An 18,425-nucleotide genomic window follows, 5' to 3' on the forward strand; every position below is an offset into this window, starting at 1 on the left:
CCTTCCCCAGTTTCCGAAGTAGAAAAGCAGCAGATGTGTGTAAAGCGCCTGTCTCTTAGACAGCCCCTCTTCCCTCCCTCGTTCCTTGGTCTTTGAACACCGCTTAAACCCGGGCTGCGCTGGGGAACGCACGGAGTTGTAACGATGTTGCTGTGGTTATATGGCTGCACACCCTTAATGTGAGAAGCAAACGCAATCTGATCCCTTACCCTCAGGCTGTAAGCTGCTCCTGTGCTGCAGCTATGCTTCCTTTGATGGACAATGATCTGTTTGTAAACTGTTTGGAGCCCCGACTTTTTTGTTATTTTGCTTTCTTGTGGGGAGAACAGCTTTTTTTGCAGAGAGGTCTTTCATAATCCAGGAAAGGTAGTGGCATCTTGGGTGACTCCATCCTCACTAGAGGATGCCTGTGTTGTCAGGAGGCCAAGGCGCTCATCCTTCCTTACTTGTTCACAGCTGGCAGCGTGCTTGGAGCCGTGCCAGGCACAAAAAAGACACACTGACCCCAAAAGAGCTTCCAGTCTAATTCCAGTTTCCTTGACCGCTTTGCAAAGCACAGTTTAGGGTGCGGGAGGAGTTTATCGGGGGGTAAGTCACAGGTGAGGACTTTACCGATGTGTCACCTGCTCCTCAAGAGATGCTTGTGTACGTGCTCTTCTGGGATGATGCCCACCCCAGCACCTTCTACTCTGCTGTGGGCTGTCCTGCCCGCCGTTCCCGTGCTGACCTGGTCGTTTGCCCACACCCTGCAAAGAGGGTAGGAAAATGTCAGCAGGGGTGATCGCGGTCGGTTGGCAAATGATGCTACTTGAATGGATGCGATTAGAAAAAAGTCTGATCCTCCTTGCGCTGGTGTCGGCGATGAAACACCCACACTGCTTGAACAGGAGCTGGGTGACACAGGGATGGGGATGCAGATGGTGAACGTGTTCTATGAGCGGTGTAATGGAAACCAGGTGAAAGTGGGCAGCAGGTTTCTCCTGAGCATGAGCCCTGTCTTCTAACCAGCTCTTGGCAGATGACCTTTGTATAATGCTAATCCAAAATTAAAATATCTGCACAAAGGCATGCCTGTGTGGTTATAGCTGCAGGATCTGGACATGTGATTTTGCATCTACGTAGATTCCTAAAATGAGATAGTGAAAAAGATACAAAGTTGAGTAAGGTTCCCCAAATCATGATATTAAAAATAAATCAGAAGGTTTTTTTTCCTCATCACTAATTTCTGAGCATTCAGCCTGATCCGGGACCATGTTTTAACCATTTCCCTTCACCTATCGGTACTGGAAACTTGGTCGTTTCTAGTAGAAGGTAATGCTTCCCCCATATCTGCCTTATGGTGAGATATAAGCCTATATAAATCCCAAGCCTTTTACAGCCATTCTCATCATTAAAATGTCTTGGACTCCCTCAGAGAGCTGCAGGAGTACAGGGCCAGCAGCCTCCGAAAGCTCTGCACCACCGTCAGTCCAGACCTCTTTGGTGGACCACGGAGGAGTAGTAGTCTGGGAGCAGTCAGTAGTACGTGGGATGTGCTTCCTCTCCCTACATCACATTTGCTACAACTGCAGTTTAATGGTTTATCATTCATTTACCAGGACAAAAGTGAAGTGACAGCAGGGCTGTGTGGGAGGGAAGGAACTGAAGTGTAGAATATGGTGGGGGAAAGAAAGAGTCTTCCAAAGCGCTGTCTTTGCCACTGAACTGGAGGATGCTTGGAGACATGGAGCTTCCCCCGTGTGCCTGGAGATGGGCAGTTCAGAGCTCGGATATTGCCGCTGGTCATGCTTGTGGTAGGAGCCTTTTGTTAAAGTTGGTTTTGGCTGGTAGGACTTGCAAGGAAATCCCGGAGCCGCAAACCAAGCGAGTGTCCTCAGCCTTGTCCTGCAAACGGGCAACCTCGTGCTGACTGACACGTGTCGCTGTGACCGTGGTCGTTTCGGCATGTGTGAGGAGCGCAGCTCGGGTCCCACGCTCCTCAACTTGCTCTGCTGGCAAAGCCTCAACCAGCCCACCTGACAGCTTCCCTAACACAGTAAAATGGAAAGCCATTGCAAAATTGGGGGCAGAGCAACAGGAGCGTGAGGAGCTGTGGTGGAAGTGGCTGGGTGGGGCTGCCTTGTCTTCCGAATCCCTTTTTCTCCCAGGCGATGCTAGACTTGGTTTTACAGCAGGGCTGAGTCAGGAGCTCCAGCTGACGGCAGCTCCCGGGGCAGGGCTGTTCCCTGGGAACCCGCACTGGCTGAGCTGCCTGCACGGTGCAATTATCCATCTGCTGCTCCGTGGGTGTCTGTCCAAGGGCTGGGTGGTGTGAGACAGACAGCGAGCGCCAGTGATATCCTCCCCCCCACGCTTTCCGTGCCACTGACCTTCTCCTGCCACAGGAAGGCAGTTTGCTGGATTTGGAGATGCGCTTTTGCTCAACAGGGGAATGCCAAAATTGAGCATTTCCATTTTCAATTCAGGAGAATTGTTTTTTGTTTCCTCACTTTGCAGCAGAGTTTCCAGGTGATGCCAGTGTGGGAACCTGGCTGTATGATTTAGTTTCCTGGCTATATAGGCTGTGAAAGCAAATAAATCTTTCCAGTGACTTCAGTGAACTTAATTCCAGGTTCCTAGGCAGGTAATGGGGCCCAAGGATTTACTGCTATTACATCTCCCAAGAGTTACTTTGTGCACGAAGCTGGAATGTGGCTTGGAAAAAGCAACGCTTGCGTGGTATTGAATGATGTGGAAGTTATTGATGTGTGTGTGTTTTTATTTGGCTTGGGAAGTCTTTTGTGCTGAATGGGCTCTGTTTTGGAGGCTGACGATGTTGGCTGGGAAGGTGCATAGGGGTGGCAGATGCTAAACACACCGTCCCCTGCGCAGCTGGCAGACGTGCCCCGGTGCTGGTGTGCAAACACCTGTAGACTCTTTCCTGAGTCTCCTGTAAGGGAGGAATGACCGAAATTGGGAATAGGAGAAAATTAAAAGTACGTTGAAGCTCCTAAGTATTAGAAATGCAAGAAACTAGATTTTCTCAACTCCCACACTGAGTTTGAATCCACAAGAGTGGGTGTTGAGAAACTTTATTACATTTCTTGCAATAGATGTAAATCCATGTATAGTTGAGCTGGCTTTTATCTTTCCCAATTTTTGCTTAGTTTGGGGCGATATGAGAAGACAGTTTTTCTGATTGGACGTGAACACATCAGAGCACCCAGTGTTTTCTTCCCTCGCATTAGCCGATTAGCCACAGCAATAACAGGAGATAACACATAAGCCTTGTTGCCATGTAGTTTACTTCTGGTTCGCCTTTTCTGAGCAAAGCTTCCACAGTTTGCCAGCTGTTAAATCTAAATTGGAAGAGATTCCGCCGCCACCCCTCCCGAACTCCGTGGTCCCCAGCACACAGGGACACCCTGGACCTTTTAACCTCCCCTGAGCATCCTCCTCCTCGCTGGCAGCATGGCTCAGCCCCGGCTCCCAGGGACCCTTCTGCTCACTCCAGCTCCCAAAATTGTATCAGAGGATGACGTTCCCATGAATGTGGGATCCTTAGATGGCTGCACCTTGTCTGGGATCCTTGGCTGGCTGCACCTTGTCCTCCTGGCAGCGGTCAGCAGGGATCAGGTTTTGCTGGTCGTGTGTGCCAGCGAGCGACCGCAGCTGAGCTGTGCTGTGCCCTGGGTGCTCCTGCTCTTTCGCAGCCGGCGTTTCCCCTCCGGCGGTTGCTGGAGGGATGCCCGGGAGCAGGAGGCTCCTGCCCCGGGGTTTGCAGGCTCGGCCGCGGGGCCTGATCCAGGGTCGCTCTGCGCACGCCTGGACGCGCTGCCATACGATCCCTCTTCGGCCCTGCCGACCAGCTCCTATTGTAAGGCGATGATTCAGCTGGTCCCATGAGGACATCGCTCCGTGGGACAGGCATGCTGCCTGGATGATGGTCCACAAACCTGGACTGCGCCGAGTTAACATTTTCTCCCTATTTCTTATCTTTGTTTTCTTTCACAGCATTTTCTTTTGCATTTTCACTCTTATCCTCAGTGTATATAAATCTAAGCCTTTTGAAAAGGTCATTCTAGTTTTTCAGAAGCTTCACCTTTTTTTTTTTTTTTTTTTTCCTTCTGTATGGTCTCTTAGCCGAGCATACTCCCAGGCTTGGGTGATGGGGATGTGTGTCTGCGCTGAAGCATCGACTGCAGGCCTTCCCTGGAAGGCCTCGGCAGAGAAGCACAGCCACTAGGTCAGAAGAGAGGACCATCTGGTGCCGTATCCTGCCTCCTACGCTGTGCCGGAGTGGGTGCTTGGGGAGAAGTAAAAGAAAGAGCTTGCAAACAGAGTGAGCCTTTCCTTAAAATATCCTCCCCAGGCTGAAAAAGGATAATTTAAGGAGTCCTTGAACCTGGCGTGGTGACCAACCCGTCATGCATAGCGGTGGACTAACACTCCTGGGGTTTTCCACGGTCTTTTTGAACCCCTGGGTGTTTTTGATGTGTTTTTGCCTGATGTGACTGCCTCGGTTTCCCACCTGTGACATGAGATGATGCTCCTGGTGAAGTTTAAATCATTATTTTCGCTGGGGCATGCTCACACACGGGCAGTTACTGCGGTGATTTGGGAAGAGGGGTCTGCGTTCATGCCCACGTGGCCATGGAGGGTGGTGGCTGTACCGGGGAGCCGGTGCTGGTGGCTGTCCTGTGCAGGGCATGGCTTTGCAGGCGCCAGGTCCCTTCGAAACGGTGGCGTGGCGGCTGCTGCTGTGCGTCTGTCCCGTCTGGCTCTGAAGGAGTTGTTTTGCTGCTGACCTGCCTCCGTAGTGAGCTCTCTGAGGGCCACCCATGCCTGGCTGCCAGCATCACTGGGCTCCTGGCAGCTCCTGGGGTGGCCCCACTGCCACCTGTAGCCTGGGGACCAGGGCATGCTGCCAGCACCTGAACCACCAGCTCCTCTAAATACACCCTGTCCATCCACGGCTCCCACCATGTTCCTGGGGTGCAGCTCTTCCCGTGGCTCTGCCATCTCTCATCTCCCGTATTGTGCTGATGCTCTTCCAAGGAAACGTTTGAGGTGGCAGCTCTGTAGAAGTGGGTTTTACCAGAAGAAGAGGATTTACCGAGAGATTCGCGTGTGGCAGGTGGAGGTTTGCCATTGGGGTATTGACAGAACCGGCCGAGGAGCCCCATAATCTTCCTTGGGATCAACACATCACATCTTCCAGAAAAACAGGCATTTATAAACCTAATCTAATTGCTAATCTTTCCCTCCAAATGAAAACCTGGTTTCGACTGGCTGTAGTTACGGAGCAGGTGCCTGCAGGCTGAGCCCAGGGCTCGGGGAGATGCCGATGTTCCCATGCAGCCCCTGGCCGCAGCGGGGTGCGATGTGTCCCCGCAGGCGGGGGGGACAAAGGAGCTCGCAGCAGTCGAGGGTATTGAAGCTTTCTGCCATAAATATTTTAATGAGTCTTTTGTGTTGCTCGCTTGGCACGGGGAATGGCTGCACCACCTGGAATTACAAACTGTTGAATGTGCCAGGTTTTAGTGCAGCAGCAGAAATTGTTGTTCGTACACTGAGATGGCTAAAGGTGAATTTGCTCCACGTGGCTCCCCTGGACAGCAACAGTGCCTCGTCTTTGCAACAGGTACCCCCGGCGACTGCACTGGAACTTCTCCTACAAGAGTGTTTGTGTGTCGGGGCAGGATGCGTGAGCAGCTGAATGTGGTTTTGGTGCATACAAGGGTGTGTGCAGCTCAGAGATGCTGTTAGAAATGACTAATGATTACATGTATAGCTTCAGCAACATACCTGAGATCCCTTGTAAATGCAGAAGAGGACCGCAGCAGTTTTTGCACTTTGCATGGTCAAGTCTCTGAAGTTTCTTTAGCAGCTGAACGTCTGTGGTGTGGAGAGAAGGAAATTTGTTTGATGCAGGCTATGCTTTACTGCAGGGTGGGGAAAAGGTCCCCACATGTCTAAATCTGTGGCCAGGCTGTTACCTCGGCTATAAAGGTGCAATTGCAGCATAAGGCTGTTAACCTCCATGTGCTCTGCAGCTCTGGATGACTTTGGTGGAACCGAGTAGAAATGTCTCTTGTTAGCAGGCCCCTCTGCTTTTCTGCCCTGTGAATCTTTAGAAGTCCTGCCTGGGGCCTGCAAGCCCCTGTGAGCCAGCATGCTGCAAACTCACTTGTAGGGAAAAATGATCCCTTGGCCTCAGGTCCCCAGGGAGGAAGGCGCCAAGTCCTGGCTGGTGGACTTCACGTCCGATCCCGAGATCTTCTGGTTTTTGGTGCATTCAGAAACCAGTCCTGTGGGCTGTGGAGACCTTTTCTTACCCAGCTGTCCAGGTTAGTCCAAAGCCATCCAGTGGTTAGTCCATTGGGGTTTTTAACACTTGCCCTTCGAGGCCAGCTCTCGCACAACCTGTACAGATGCGCACACCTACATCGGCCTGATGGATGGGGGCTGCAGGGGTCTTTTCTGCTCCTGTCATCAGACATGCTCGTGGCCCTTTGCTAACGCCATATCCTGCTGGCACTTGTGCCTGTTCCCGTTTGCAAATGAGTAACTGAGACACGATTTGCTCCTGGCTACCAAAGAGTTTAGTCTCCAAGCCAGGAAGCAGCCTCGGGACCTTGGCTGTCAGTCCTCTGCTCAGACCAGGTCCTGTAAATAAGCTCTTGGTGAATACAGCAGGCCTTGTTGAGGAGCACAATGTCCTATTCTGTGCTACGTGTTCTCTAATGAACGTGCAGTTCAGCACGGTATCTCCATCGGCATCGTGCCGCTTGGCCAGCCGCCAGCCCGTCCTGGCTCCGGTTCCCATGAACGCTGTGTAAACACGTGCTCTGCACGTACGCAGCTTCGTATCCTGTTCCCGGGCAGGTATGGAGCAGGACGGAGATGCAGGAGGGTGGATCCAGTGATGTTGAAATTAGGATCCTACTCCAGGTATAAGCTTGTCGGGGAATCCACCACTTGGAGACTGTGCAGGTGGGGCACGATCCCCGGGAAGACGCTGGGTGAAGTGATGCCCGGGCAGTAATGGCAGCTGCCTGCATGCCTCCGTGCTCCTGCCCTGCTCCTTCCCCGCAGCCAGGGACAGGCACTCATCACTCGGCACCGTGCTGTTGGACAGGCTTTGTGCAGACCTCGTGCAAGCGTGCCATTCACAGTAGGACAGTTTGCAGACAGCATAAAATAGCATTTTTTTCTCTAATAACTCCCTGTGTCTTCCTTGCTGGACATGGTGTGCTGATAGGGAGAATGGCGATGTTGTTTGTTGTGTGCTGGGTTGAATCCAAAGTCTTTTGAAATTGCTCAGTGAGAAAGCAGGGTGAGGCTCAGCCGCTCGCTGGCTAGGACACGCACCGGGGCGATGGAGACTCGGGTTTCCTGCAGTAGGCTGTGGCCCTGACCGCTGCTATGGGATGGATTTCTGTCATTCTTCCCGGAGGAGCTCTTCAGCTTTTGCAGATAATTAAATTTCAAGTGAAACTGTTCCCCTTATCCAAAGCGAGTGCCCTGAGCGATGGGCTGCAGGGTCCCTTCTTTTGAGTGTTTTGAGTGGGTATAGTCTGGACTGAGTTAGGGGGACAAATTGCAGGGTGGTGCATTGGTCTTTCTCCTCAGATACAGGACTGTATTTCTATTCTTTGCCCCAATGAATATTTAATTTTACAAAGCAGAGCAACTTCAGCTGGAGAAGCTGAAAGGGCCGCTCTCTGCATTGCACAGGGTTCATGGTTGGGGCACTCTGCTCTAAGGGATTTCTGTTCTCACTCCTGCGCAGAGCAGATGAGATGGGGATGGCTTAATCCTCACGCTCAGCCTAGCCTGTGCTCCATCAGCTCTTCTGGGAGGCTCACATCGACGCTGGCCGTGGACAGGAGTGTCTGTGGCAGCTGGGAGAAACCCCGCTCATTGAAACTCCCCGAGCACCGGACCTTCCTGCAAACACCTACGGTTTACGTAGGTCTGTGTTACGGGTGTCATTACCCTCGAAGGAACTTTTGGAGGCCGGTGGGCCTTCCTGCAGTGGGATGACCTGAGACAGACGCTGGCTGATGACCCTGGTTAGCCCAGAAAGTCACCGAGGGAAATGGAAACGGGTTACAAATGTGCTGATTTGCAGGCTCCCTTGACACTGCGTCATTGGACGTAGATGTCCAAATGGACAAGCAGCTGAGAATGAGCATGTCATGGAGAAGCTCAACGTGATCCTTTACCCTTTTCATTCGATTTACTTCAGTTTTGTTTCCTAGACTACGGCAGCAACCCTCGCATGAAAAGCTGCTATTCTTCATTCACAACAAAGCCATCTCCAAATGGATTTTATAGTGGCAAACAATATTTGGTCAGTGTTGTGCAGCGTAAGGCGCTATTACATCAGCTTGGGAGATGCATTGCAGCTGCTGTCTGCAGATGCTGTGGGCCTGTGAAGTTTGGAAAAGAAAAGAAAACAATAGCTGCCAAAGAGCAAAGCACTTCAGAGTTTAATTGAGTTTTACAAGAGGAATTTGGACTCAGACTGTAGCTGTCCCCTCTCTGAATGTCACTGCAGACCTCCACCATACGTGAAAGTCCGGCTGTGCTTTGAATCGCCTCGAAAGGGAAGATCTCTAACAATAAGCATCATTCTTACAACTGCAGTCTGGGCAATGGCCTTGAGATACGATCCTATGGAGAGGACCCAGCAAAGTGTTCTGGACTGTGTAAACCAAATGATGGGGACAGGACAGATTCAGCAGGGTTCCCTGCTGAGCCACATTAGTTTTTCTTGGAAGGGAAGAGACTCTGTATTTCCCTTTGTCTTTTCCCTGCTTGGCTTCACGCATCCTCCGAAACTGTGTGTCATGGCAATGATCTCCTCCGGAGAGGAGTCTCTGAATGTAATAATTGCAGCAGCATTTTATAAATACCCAGCTTAGAGCCCATATAAAAAATGTTACTACACTGTTATGACAATTTATCATCCAGATGCTGCTTGTTTTTAGTAAGACCCTAAAGCCTGAGGTCATACCAACCGTGTGGGGATAGCAGTGTAGTTTGTAAAGTGCTCTGGGATGCTGTAATGCAGGGGTTTCAGGCTTCATTTTGTAACAGCAGCTCTGTTCTGTAGTGGCTGATGATCACAAAGCCTCTTTTTAAGAGAAACGAGTGGGCTTGCATGAAACCTTGACTTCCTCTGCCTTGTGCCAAGCGAGATGCAGGCTGGCTGTACTGTTCATAGCCAGTGCTGGGCAGTACCCTGGGGTCCTTTCTGTACTGTCCCAAGAGTGTCCTTCAAATAAGAAATACTCAGTTTGCTACTGAACATCAACTGAAGCCTTGTTTGAGAGGCAGATATCTTTGGTGCCTCACTGCCTTTCACTGCTTTTTTCCAGAGATTAATATTTGACGACAGAGGTCATGATTCTGTACAGGGTTTATAGTAGCATCCAACTGATGTGCCGCAGGCACAGCAACACGCTTGCAAATTCGATGCCAGCACTTGATTTTCCCTAACGTTTGCCCAGGATGTTGAGTTCGATGGCCAATGCAGAGCGAGTGATGAGTTGGCCAAGGAGCAGCTCTCGTGGGACCACAATCAGCCTGTTGTTGTGCCTTGACCTTAGCAAAGGGCAGCTGTCCTGCTCCTCCATCGCTTGTTGGATTCTCCTGCCCCGCAGGAGATGGGGAGGGTTTGTAAGGGAAATGCTCCCTGAGCCTTCACTGCCTGAAGTAAAGTACTCCTGCGTAGTTTTTTCTCAAATGACTTGAGTGCTCAACATGGGACTGCTCAGAAGGGCCTGGTTTTCTAAAGGTGCTGAATGCCCTCTTCCAAAAATGTCATCCCTTGGGAAGCGAGAAAGTCAAAGTCATAAGGGTGCTGTAGGAATCTGGGTCTCCACCTCTGTGCTGAAGTCAAGGATGAAACTTTCAGTGGAATAAAATGTTGGGGAGCAAGGTCCTCACTGCAAAGCATGAATCCCAACGCTTGTCCATCCTCGGGTCATTCCCGAGCGTGGTGGGAACCCATCCTATGGTGCTTTGCGCCTCAAACCCACCTGCTGGTATGGCCCTGATGGTACTTGCTTAGCTGGAGGACGTTTGCAGAGGGCACGGCACAGCGGGTCCTACTGCAGCCCCCCAGCACTGGTAGGATTAAAATATCAGTTGGTTTTTGCAGTTTCCATGATGAACATTGGGAAATTGCAGCTAAGATTGATGTGAGAGAATAAGCACCAGACTCTGGGATTAAAGCATGCATTTTTGAGATTATATTTCTTTTCTGGAAAGCAAAGTTTGAAAATAGCTGTGGAAAAATGCTACTTTTTTTCCAGCTCTGGTTGTCTCCAGCTTAGTTTAAGGCTGCAAGTTGTTAGGTTGATCTCAGTGAGAAAATGTCTTGTGAAACTTTTTAATTAAGTGATTTTTTTTACCATGCAAAGGTTAACCCCCTTTTCCCAGCCTGTTTTCTGGAGAGCTATCAATAAAGCAGCATTTCCCTCCGGTATCACTGCAGAACCAGAAACAAAAGCCACGTTTACTGTAAACCTGTAACTGTGTTTGCTTTTACTGTTGAGCACTTGAATACGCGAGGGCGTTATAGCACAGGGCAAAACTTTGCCTGGCTTGCCAGTGGCTGCATCTTCGGGGAAAGCGGTCAGCAGGGGCAGGCGAGGTGAGCTGGCTTTGGGGACAGGCTTCACCCCGGCTGCCAATGCAGACAAGCTGCTGAACAGCCCCACACCTTCCTGAGGCAAATACGTGTGCACAGCCGTGGGCTTTTGCCTTGTATTTTCAAAGATCTGCGCGTTTAATATCATCTACTTCATGTGTTGGAGCTTATGAAGTTAGTAAATGTGATTTTTATCCGTATGAAACTATTGACCTGGGGAAAAAAATCAACTAATACAGAAGAAATCTGCCACTGCTTGTCCTCAAGTTAGGTGAAGCAGTTGAATGAGAGAGAAATATTTGAAATATCTTTGCAAAACAAACTTCTTTCTTACCAAGACCAATTCTAGGGCCTGTTAAAATCAAGAATGTTTCTGTAGATGCCAGTGGGACTGAGGCTTGATCCTTAACAAACAAAAATAACATTTTTATCTACAAGAGGGGAAAAAAAAGGCAGCACGTGCATAGAAGAGCAGAGAGCAGCCTGTGGCCGGCGGGGACGGCAGGAGGCAGAGTCCCCCCCCATGCACCTCTGGGCTGCTGTGCTCCAGCTCCATACACCCGACTGAGGGCCCAAAAAATCCTCCGAGGAAGCAGAAGTGACCCAGAAAGCTTTTGGAAAAAGTGCAATAAAATAAATATTGATTATGTTGGAGCGTGCTGAAGTATGCAGCCTGGGTGATTTAAAACAGCCAAGATTACTCCCTAGGACCAACTCTGTAAAATAATCAGTGTTTAAAATTTTATTATCAGAAAGCACAAGGACTTTAATCTGTATAGATGTGCTTTAAAACATTTATTTGCAGGAACAAGGATGTTTAATTTTTAGCTGTCATTCCATTTATAGATAATACAGAAAAATGTCTGCCAGCTATAAGCTCCTCTTATGTTTACTGAGTCTGTTTTTTGTTTCCTTCTCCCAGTGAAAGGTAAAATCACGTATATTGTTCCAATGTGCTTCATTGCCACTGAAATGGTCAGTGTGCTAAATATGGTATTAAAACCGCCTCTCCCATTATTTAATTAAAAAGAAATCTAATAAGTGGACGTAGGAACAACAGCCTTTCCAGTGCATGTGGCCCCATGCCAGATGAAAACACGATTTCAGAAGCTGATTTGCTCAAAATTAAAGACTATAACCATCTGAAAACCCAACCTTGTTCCTAGTGCAGCAGCCTTGGACGCTGCTGTTCCCAGCAGAAACCACGGCCCATTGTATTGCCAAGGCTAGGAGGCACTGGGGGAGTTTGCAAAATAGGGGAGTAAGTTTAGCAACTCCAAAATATAAATATTAACATTGGATATAGCTGTTGAGGGAAGAGCACTCAAGCTCCCAGGCAGTTCTTCCTCAGTACATTTGATAGAATACATTTGCTACTGAATTATGGCATTCGCTCTATGAGAGTCATTAGAAACATTGGTTTCTAGGAGAACTATATATCCTTTGTTACAATATTTCATATACAATTTAGGGAAGCTGCACTTGGTCCGAGTCCCACCTTTGGGTTAACACATTGATAAATGTGTTTGCTTTGGATTTTTCCTTCCTTTTTGACTGCTGCTTTTGTTTTTTTCCAGAAACTGCAATACCCATCTGTGCAAAGGACATCAGTGATGATTTGATGAAAGAGTTTGCTTTTCTTTCTGGTGAGTACGGTGAACTTCTCCAGGGTCTCTCTCTCTCTGCGGTAATTAAATACTCCGGACGAACTTCTGCGCTATTTGGCAAAACGATACTCCACACGGGATATTATCCATCAGGTAGTCTCCAGAGTAGTTTCTTCCACTAGAAATGTTGTTAATAAAACATTGAGGCAGTTTGAAAGAGCATATTAGGTTTCTGTCTCAAGCCATACTGTAAAGTATTCTTACCTTCAAACACTCAACACATTAACAAGCATTTTGCTTTGAAGTGTATTTCTATAGGTTCCAGACCAGCGTGCTGATTTGTCCTTGTATTTCCGACTTCTTTGGCTGTCCCATGTAAAGTACGCTCAGTAAATAAAGGAAATATCTGGTACCTCATAACGTTTGTTTCTACCAGCTGTGTGTGTGTGTTTTGCTTGAAATCGGCAGCAGGATTTGACCCGGTTTTGCTATTCTGGTGATGTAAAAAACCCCCTGCAGCAGTGGCAGCGTGTTTTCTGACCTGACAGGCGGACCTGGGCTTTGCTGCTGGCCCTCCTCGAAAGCACGCCCAGGGAAGCATCCTTGTCTTTATTCCAGGTGGCCGAGGCAAAGACAAAGCTTGGATTATCACCCTCCCCGACAATGCTCGCTTCAACGAGGTGCCCGAGGAGATCGTATCTAAGGTCTTAACATACCTAACGTCAGTCCCGAGGTACGTGGCTCCCTTCTAGCTCTTGCCGGTGATGGACAGAGGTGTCGGTCCTGCCTGGGTGAGGCAGGGGATCTGCAGGGTAATGCCACGCATGGGGGCGAGGGGCATCTTCAGCTCTCAGAGCAAGCAAGAGGGAGAAGATGAGCAATGCAAGCCCTTATGGTGTCCAGGCGAGTTATTTAATGTACCAGTAACTGCAGACTAAAAAGTGGACATCATCCCTATGACTTGTCAGCCTGCATGTGTCATAAATTTAGTTTATTAAGTTTCTAATTAACAGCAAGCTTTCCTTAAGCTTTGACATGTGTCACCACTTAAATATGCCATGCCACTGCAGAGTAATATTTTGACACGTACAAATAGAGAGTCATTACTGTGGAAAAAGAGAAATGTAACTGGAAGAAGAGACTAATTACAGGAACAAACCCTTTGGGGTCCCCATGACACGCGATGGCTCAGCAGCGTGCTGCAGCTCCCATTACCTGCCTGTGTCTCGGGGTCAAGCGGCTGACAGTCTGCCTGCACCGCATACAGGGCTGTATACTTAGATTAATGGCCCTCCTATTTCTTGCTGCTGAGCCTGGTGACTCAGTTACCTGGAATGCTTAATTTCCTTGAGTAATGCCTGTTTTGGCAATTTTTTTCCTGCAGGGAGAGCAGATTGACAGCAGCTAGATGGGAGCTTTCCATCAGTGGCTGCCTTGGAAAAAGTTCCGTGTGTTTAGCCACCTCTGCAGGAAAAAAAAAGGGCCTCTGGTTCCTCTGTCCTCTTTTTGGATGGACTCTGAAGTTTTGTGGGCTCCTGACCCGCAGAGCACCGTCCCAGCATGGACAGGAGCGTGCCATGGTGTGTGCCGGCCGGAGGGGTTTCTCCTTCTTGCTGTGTGGGCTGCCCATATCCGTGCAGCCGTGCTTCCCAGTTCTGCCCGGTTTCTCCAGGGCTTCTTATTTCATATGACTGTGAACACCCTGGCATTAGCATGATGAGCAGTCTTGCTATCCCTGTAATAGGTCAAACTCAATCAAGGAGCTAATTGAGAGCTGCAGGCTTGCTGGTGATTCAAACATGTTCAGCATGCTATTAGTAAAACCACGTTAATCATGCTTCTCTGCTCCTCCTACCACTATAACTGCTGCCTCAATACCTAACCGTCTTAAAAACATGTGCTTTTTAACACTTTGGAGTCGAAAAGGCTGTGGTGTCAGGGAGCAAGGAAAAGCGTCACGTAATTGCGGGTGGAAGGGCTGTGAGGTATGTGGTACCCCTGGGTACACGTCCCTCAGTGGCATCGCAGCATGGCATCAGGGCTCAGGCTTTGGGCTAGAAAGTCCCTAAAAGAGGTAAATATTTGACCTGCATGTCAGGTAGCTGTGGATGCACCGACACCTCCCTGCCACATACCTATGGATGGGGGTATGGGCGTATAGATAAGGCACCACACAGTGCCTTTCCCATGCAATCAGCAGCAAGGACTACATCTTGTCCTACTGATACCAGTCTGAGGAAACCTCATGGGATGTCAGGTCTGTAGTATTTTGGAAAGCTGAATTTCATGAAGCATTTTTCTCCTGGAAATAATTGTTAGGTAAAGGAGATGGAATGTGTAAGCCACTATTTGCTCCACGAGGTGAGGGCATTAATAACAGAGCCAGGAGGAAGATGAGTCTTGTAGGCAAGTTAATTTTACTTTAGGATTCCTGGGAACCATGCTGCAGGCAGGAGGCAGCTGCAGAAAGTGCTTGTATGGAAAAGCTGTACAGAAAAATAAGTAGCAGGTCCCCACCTTCCACACCCGTGCACCCAACCCAAAGTGCGTGGTGGGCTGCCTGCCGAGGGCTGCCTGCCTGCCGAGGGCTGCCTGCCTGCCGAGGGCTGCCTGCCTGCCTGCCTGCCTGCCGAGGGCTGGCTTTGCTGAACAGCACCCTGCGATGGTGTGCTTGAAGGAGAGGCACAGGTAAGTGTGACAGATCCCAGTATTTGCAGAAAGGAGACCCTAAGAGTCATCTTGTTTGACTATCCAGCTTTTCAGTATTTAGACGAGCTCTGCATGTCTCCCTTAGATCGGGAAGTGAAGTACAAAGTGATCTAGAGCCATGGCTGATGACACAGAGTAACGAAACAGCGAAGGGTGCTGTTGGCTATAAATACCTCTGAATTTAAATATTACGCAGCAGGTCCTGCTCTGATCTCCCCAGCCACAAGGAGTCTCTCAGTCCTGTGCTAAATCTCACAACTGCAGACTCCGGGATCCAATTTCAAGTCCTCCTGCAAAACATCCCAAGTCTTTATTTTTAGTCAGGTGCGTCCTGCAACACATACAAAATTAAGGGTAAGAAAAAAAAGTGACAAGAAGCACCCAGAGAGAAATAATCCTCGATCTGGTTATCTGTCTCCATCTTTCTGCTGCTGGATGCAAATGAACTCATCCCTTGCAGCCTTGGTGAGAAAGCATTGATTTATTTTTATTGTCAGTCTAAAAGGTACATCGCAGGACTGGAAATCTGATAAACCTGCAAGGCCTGGGTTGCAAATAGTCACAGACTTGCTCCACTAGCCCCAGAATAAATTAAAAATTTCCCACAGTAGGTTTCAAGGCTTTTGGACAGCTGGGAACTTTCTTCTTTGTGTCTGTAAGGGAACTGATAAAAGTAAATTAACATGCTGAGAGGCTACTCTCTGAATATAACCTTGTCCCTGAGTAAATGGCATACTTTGGCAAACTTTTATTGACTGACAATGCACTACAGTCTGGCTGCCTTTTCTAAATTACTTGGATTCTGGGGTTTTTCTTTAGGTTTTATTACGATGACAGCAGTGCTGTGTAAATGCTATTTTTTTTTTCCAATTGCAGCCTGGTGGGAAATACTGTGGGGAATTGGGGAATTGTTTTTAATAGGACAGAGACCTACCTTTTAAAGTTTTAGGGTGTGCTGAAAAACCAAAGCATTTTATTTTTACCTCAAACAAAAGGATCATTTGTCCCCCTCCCACCTGCCCGGGTCATTTACCTCGTAGTGGGGGTGAACAGAGCTGACAGAAACCTGCAGAATCGTCTCATGTTGCCAAAACTATTTTAGCTAAAAAAGGTTTTGGCTGAAAAGTTGTGCCTGATCCAGATCACAATCTGTAACCTCAGACTTTATTACATGCAGAAGTTCTGTGTATGACCCATGTGTAAAATCTGCTATTCGTTGTCTCTGCTCTTTTCTGGTACACCTCAATGGCAATGTAGAAATACGTACTAAACCTTTGCACTTTGAGTGTGACATTAGAGGTCCATAAGATATAGTTGTAGGACAGCTTGGGAGTCAATTGTTATTAGGAGCCAAAGGGATTTTTGTTTTTTCTCTCAGCACAACTGCTAATTCCTTTTAAATACATTTGCCAAAGGTGTGGCTGTCACAGACCAGAGGAGCAAGATGCACATTGAATGAAAGCTCCTGCCCTGGCTTCAAGTGTCTTTTCCTTCTGTAGTGAAGTTGCCAAGTATTGTCTGCCATGTGATACTTCTGAGTAATCCACCATGTGTTTTCGCTTGTGAAACACAAGAATTACTGAAGCCGGTGCTTGCGGTAGGCTGCCTGCGTGGGGCCATGCCCAGTGCAGATACCTGACCCAGCTCTCGGGAGCCAGCACGTGTACTCTCCGCAGCACTGAGATGCCCTGCTAGGGCGGTGTGGGACATGGCTATCCTGTTTCAGTATCTGCAAAATAAATATTGTAAATATTACCTAAGTATCCTGTAAATACACTGACATCAGAGGACTTGGTTACAAGCTGGCATACCCGTAACCTGTGTGCAAACATGATTCCAGTTTGTAATTCAGACTGCCCTGGAGTGTGCATTGTCACGGGCTGAGCCTGGCTGAGCTGTACCCAGCTAGCCTGGGAAGGCGATATTTGAATTACAGACAGGAGCTCACCTGCGCGTTAGGTCACCTGCCAGACTGGGCATCCCCGGTGCTGCTCGCTCGCTTGGTAAAACTGGGGATTTCAAAGCAACTTAAAGGATTTGGGTGTCAAAAGGGACATCAGGAAGCCTGCGCTTGCAAAGTGAACCAGAGCATGCTGGAAATTGCCTCTTAGCAATTGCTGCCTCACAAGCGGGGCCTCGGGAGGTGCCAGGGAAGCCTCGACAGCCTGTTTCGGCACCAGCTCCCCTTCTCCCCCTGCCAGGCTGGCATCACCCTTCCCTGGGTTAGGGTCACCTCTGTGGCCTGGTGCCAAAACAAGCCAGGAGTCATCGCTTGGTTGCTGTAACCCGGGCAAGCGGGTAACGAGCTCCCTCAGAGGGAAGAGCCCAGTAGTGAGGGCAGGGATGTGCATCTTGGGGCAGCGGCTGGTGGAGGCTGCTGGCCACCCCTGAGCTGGTCAGCAGAAGCACAGCTGCCCCCGACCTCTGCAAAGTCCTTCTCAAGCCCAGTGTGGGTTTCAAGGGCAATCTGTTGTCTCCACTTCCCACCCAACGCCCTTTTGAAAGGTGATGCATAACCCTGGGCTAACTGTAAGGCGGGCTTCCCAAATTTCTTGCTGGAGTCTGCTCAGAGAAATATTTTCAAGTGGAATTTCAGCAATTGTGGAAATGTCAAAATGTGGTTTGCATTCTGCGTTCTTGGGTTTGGGGTTTTCTGGGGGAACAAAGTCATATTCCCTTAAAATGTTATCTGATTGCTTGGTATTTTCTTATCTCGTAGTCAACATGAGTCTGACACCAAATTTATCCTAATCCTGGATAGAAGATTGGACACGTGGACATCGGTCAAAACGACTCTCCAAAAAATAGCAGTAAGTCCTCTTTTATGTTAATTTCTTTTAATGTACTAAGTCATCGTGCCCATTATGTATCACTTTCAGAAAACACTGGGAACCAGGAGCAATGATGCTTGTGCTTTCTCTCTAGGTAGTGTTTGTTTTATGGCCCTATAATTAATTTAGTCATAGCTCTATGCCCCATTTGAGTGCGTAAATGAGCTGTTTGACTATTAACTGATTCATTTGCTTCTTTTTATACTTCTTCACAGTGGTCCAAATGCATTTTGTGCCATGTTCTATGCTTTTGATGGGTGGAGAATTTGGCTTCATATATGTTCTTTCTAGACACTGGTTATTAGTGAGACTATATTTTATCTAATTGTCAGCGATTGAAAGTGTTAGGTTCTTAAAACAGGCCTCACAAGCATTTGTATGTGGACATGGGTGGAAAAATCTATTTTAAATGCGTATGTATGCATTCATGTATTTTAAATATCTACTACACATGTTTATGTGCTACCCATCATTAGATTCTGAACATATCTTAAAAGTAAGCTTTTTGCAACTCAGCAATGCATTGTGTCTTACGAAATCAGAGCATGGTATTACAGTAGTGCATGCAGGTGTAGAAAAGTCATGTTTATAGGCGCATGGATAGGTAGGAGCTAATTGATAAATGCTTTCCCA

The 18,425-nt window shown here is 48.5% G+C and overlaps 1 protein-coding gene across 2 annotated transcripts in view; it reads left to right on the forward strand.

The window, feature by feature from the left end:
• MCF2 (MCF.2 cell line derived transforming sequence) overlaps nucleotides 1–18,425 on the forward strand; it is a 60,151-nt gene that overhangs the window by 771 nt on the left and 40,955 nt on the right. For both annotated transcript variants that reach the window (XR_012044751.1, XM_072877054.1), the window contains exons 2-4: nucleotides 12,223–12,291; nucleotides 12,871–12,985; nucleotides 17,681–17,771. Coding sequence is in view for 1 of the 2 variants with exons in the window: in XM_072877054.1 (XP_072733155.1) it covers nucleotides 12,223–12,291; nucleotides 12,871–12,985; nucleotides 17,681–17,771 (275 nt within the window). In the remaining variant the exon portion in view is untranslated. The remainder of the gene's footprint in view (nucleotides 1–12,222; nucleotides 12,292–12,870; nucleotides 12,986–17,680; nucleotides 17,772–18,425) is intronic.

The sequence above is a fragment of the Ciconia boyciana genome, chromosome 12, assembly GCF_034638445.1.
Source record: "Ciconia boyciana chromosome 12, ASM3463844v1, whole genome shotgun sequence".
NCBI lineage: Eukaryota > Metazoa > Chordata > Aves > Ciconiiformes > Ciconiidae > Ciconia > Ciconia boyciana.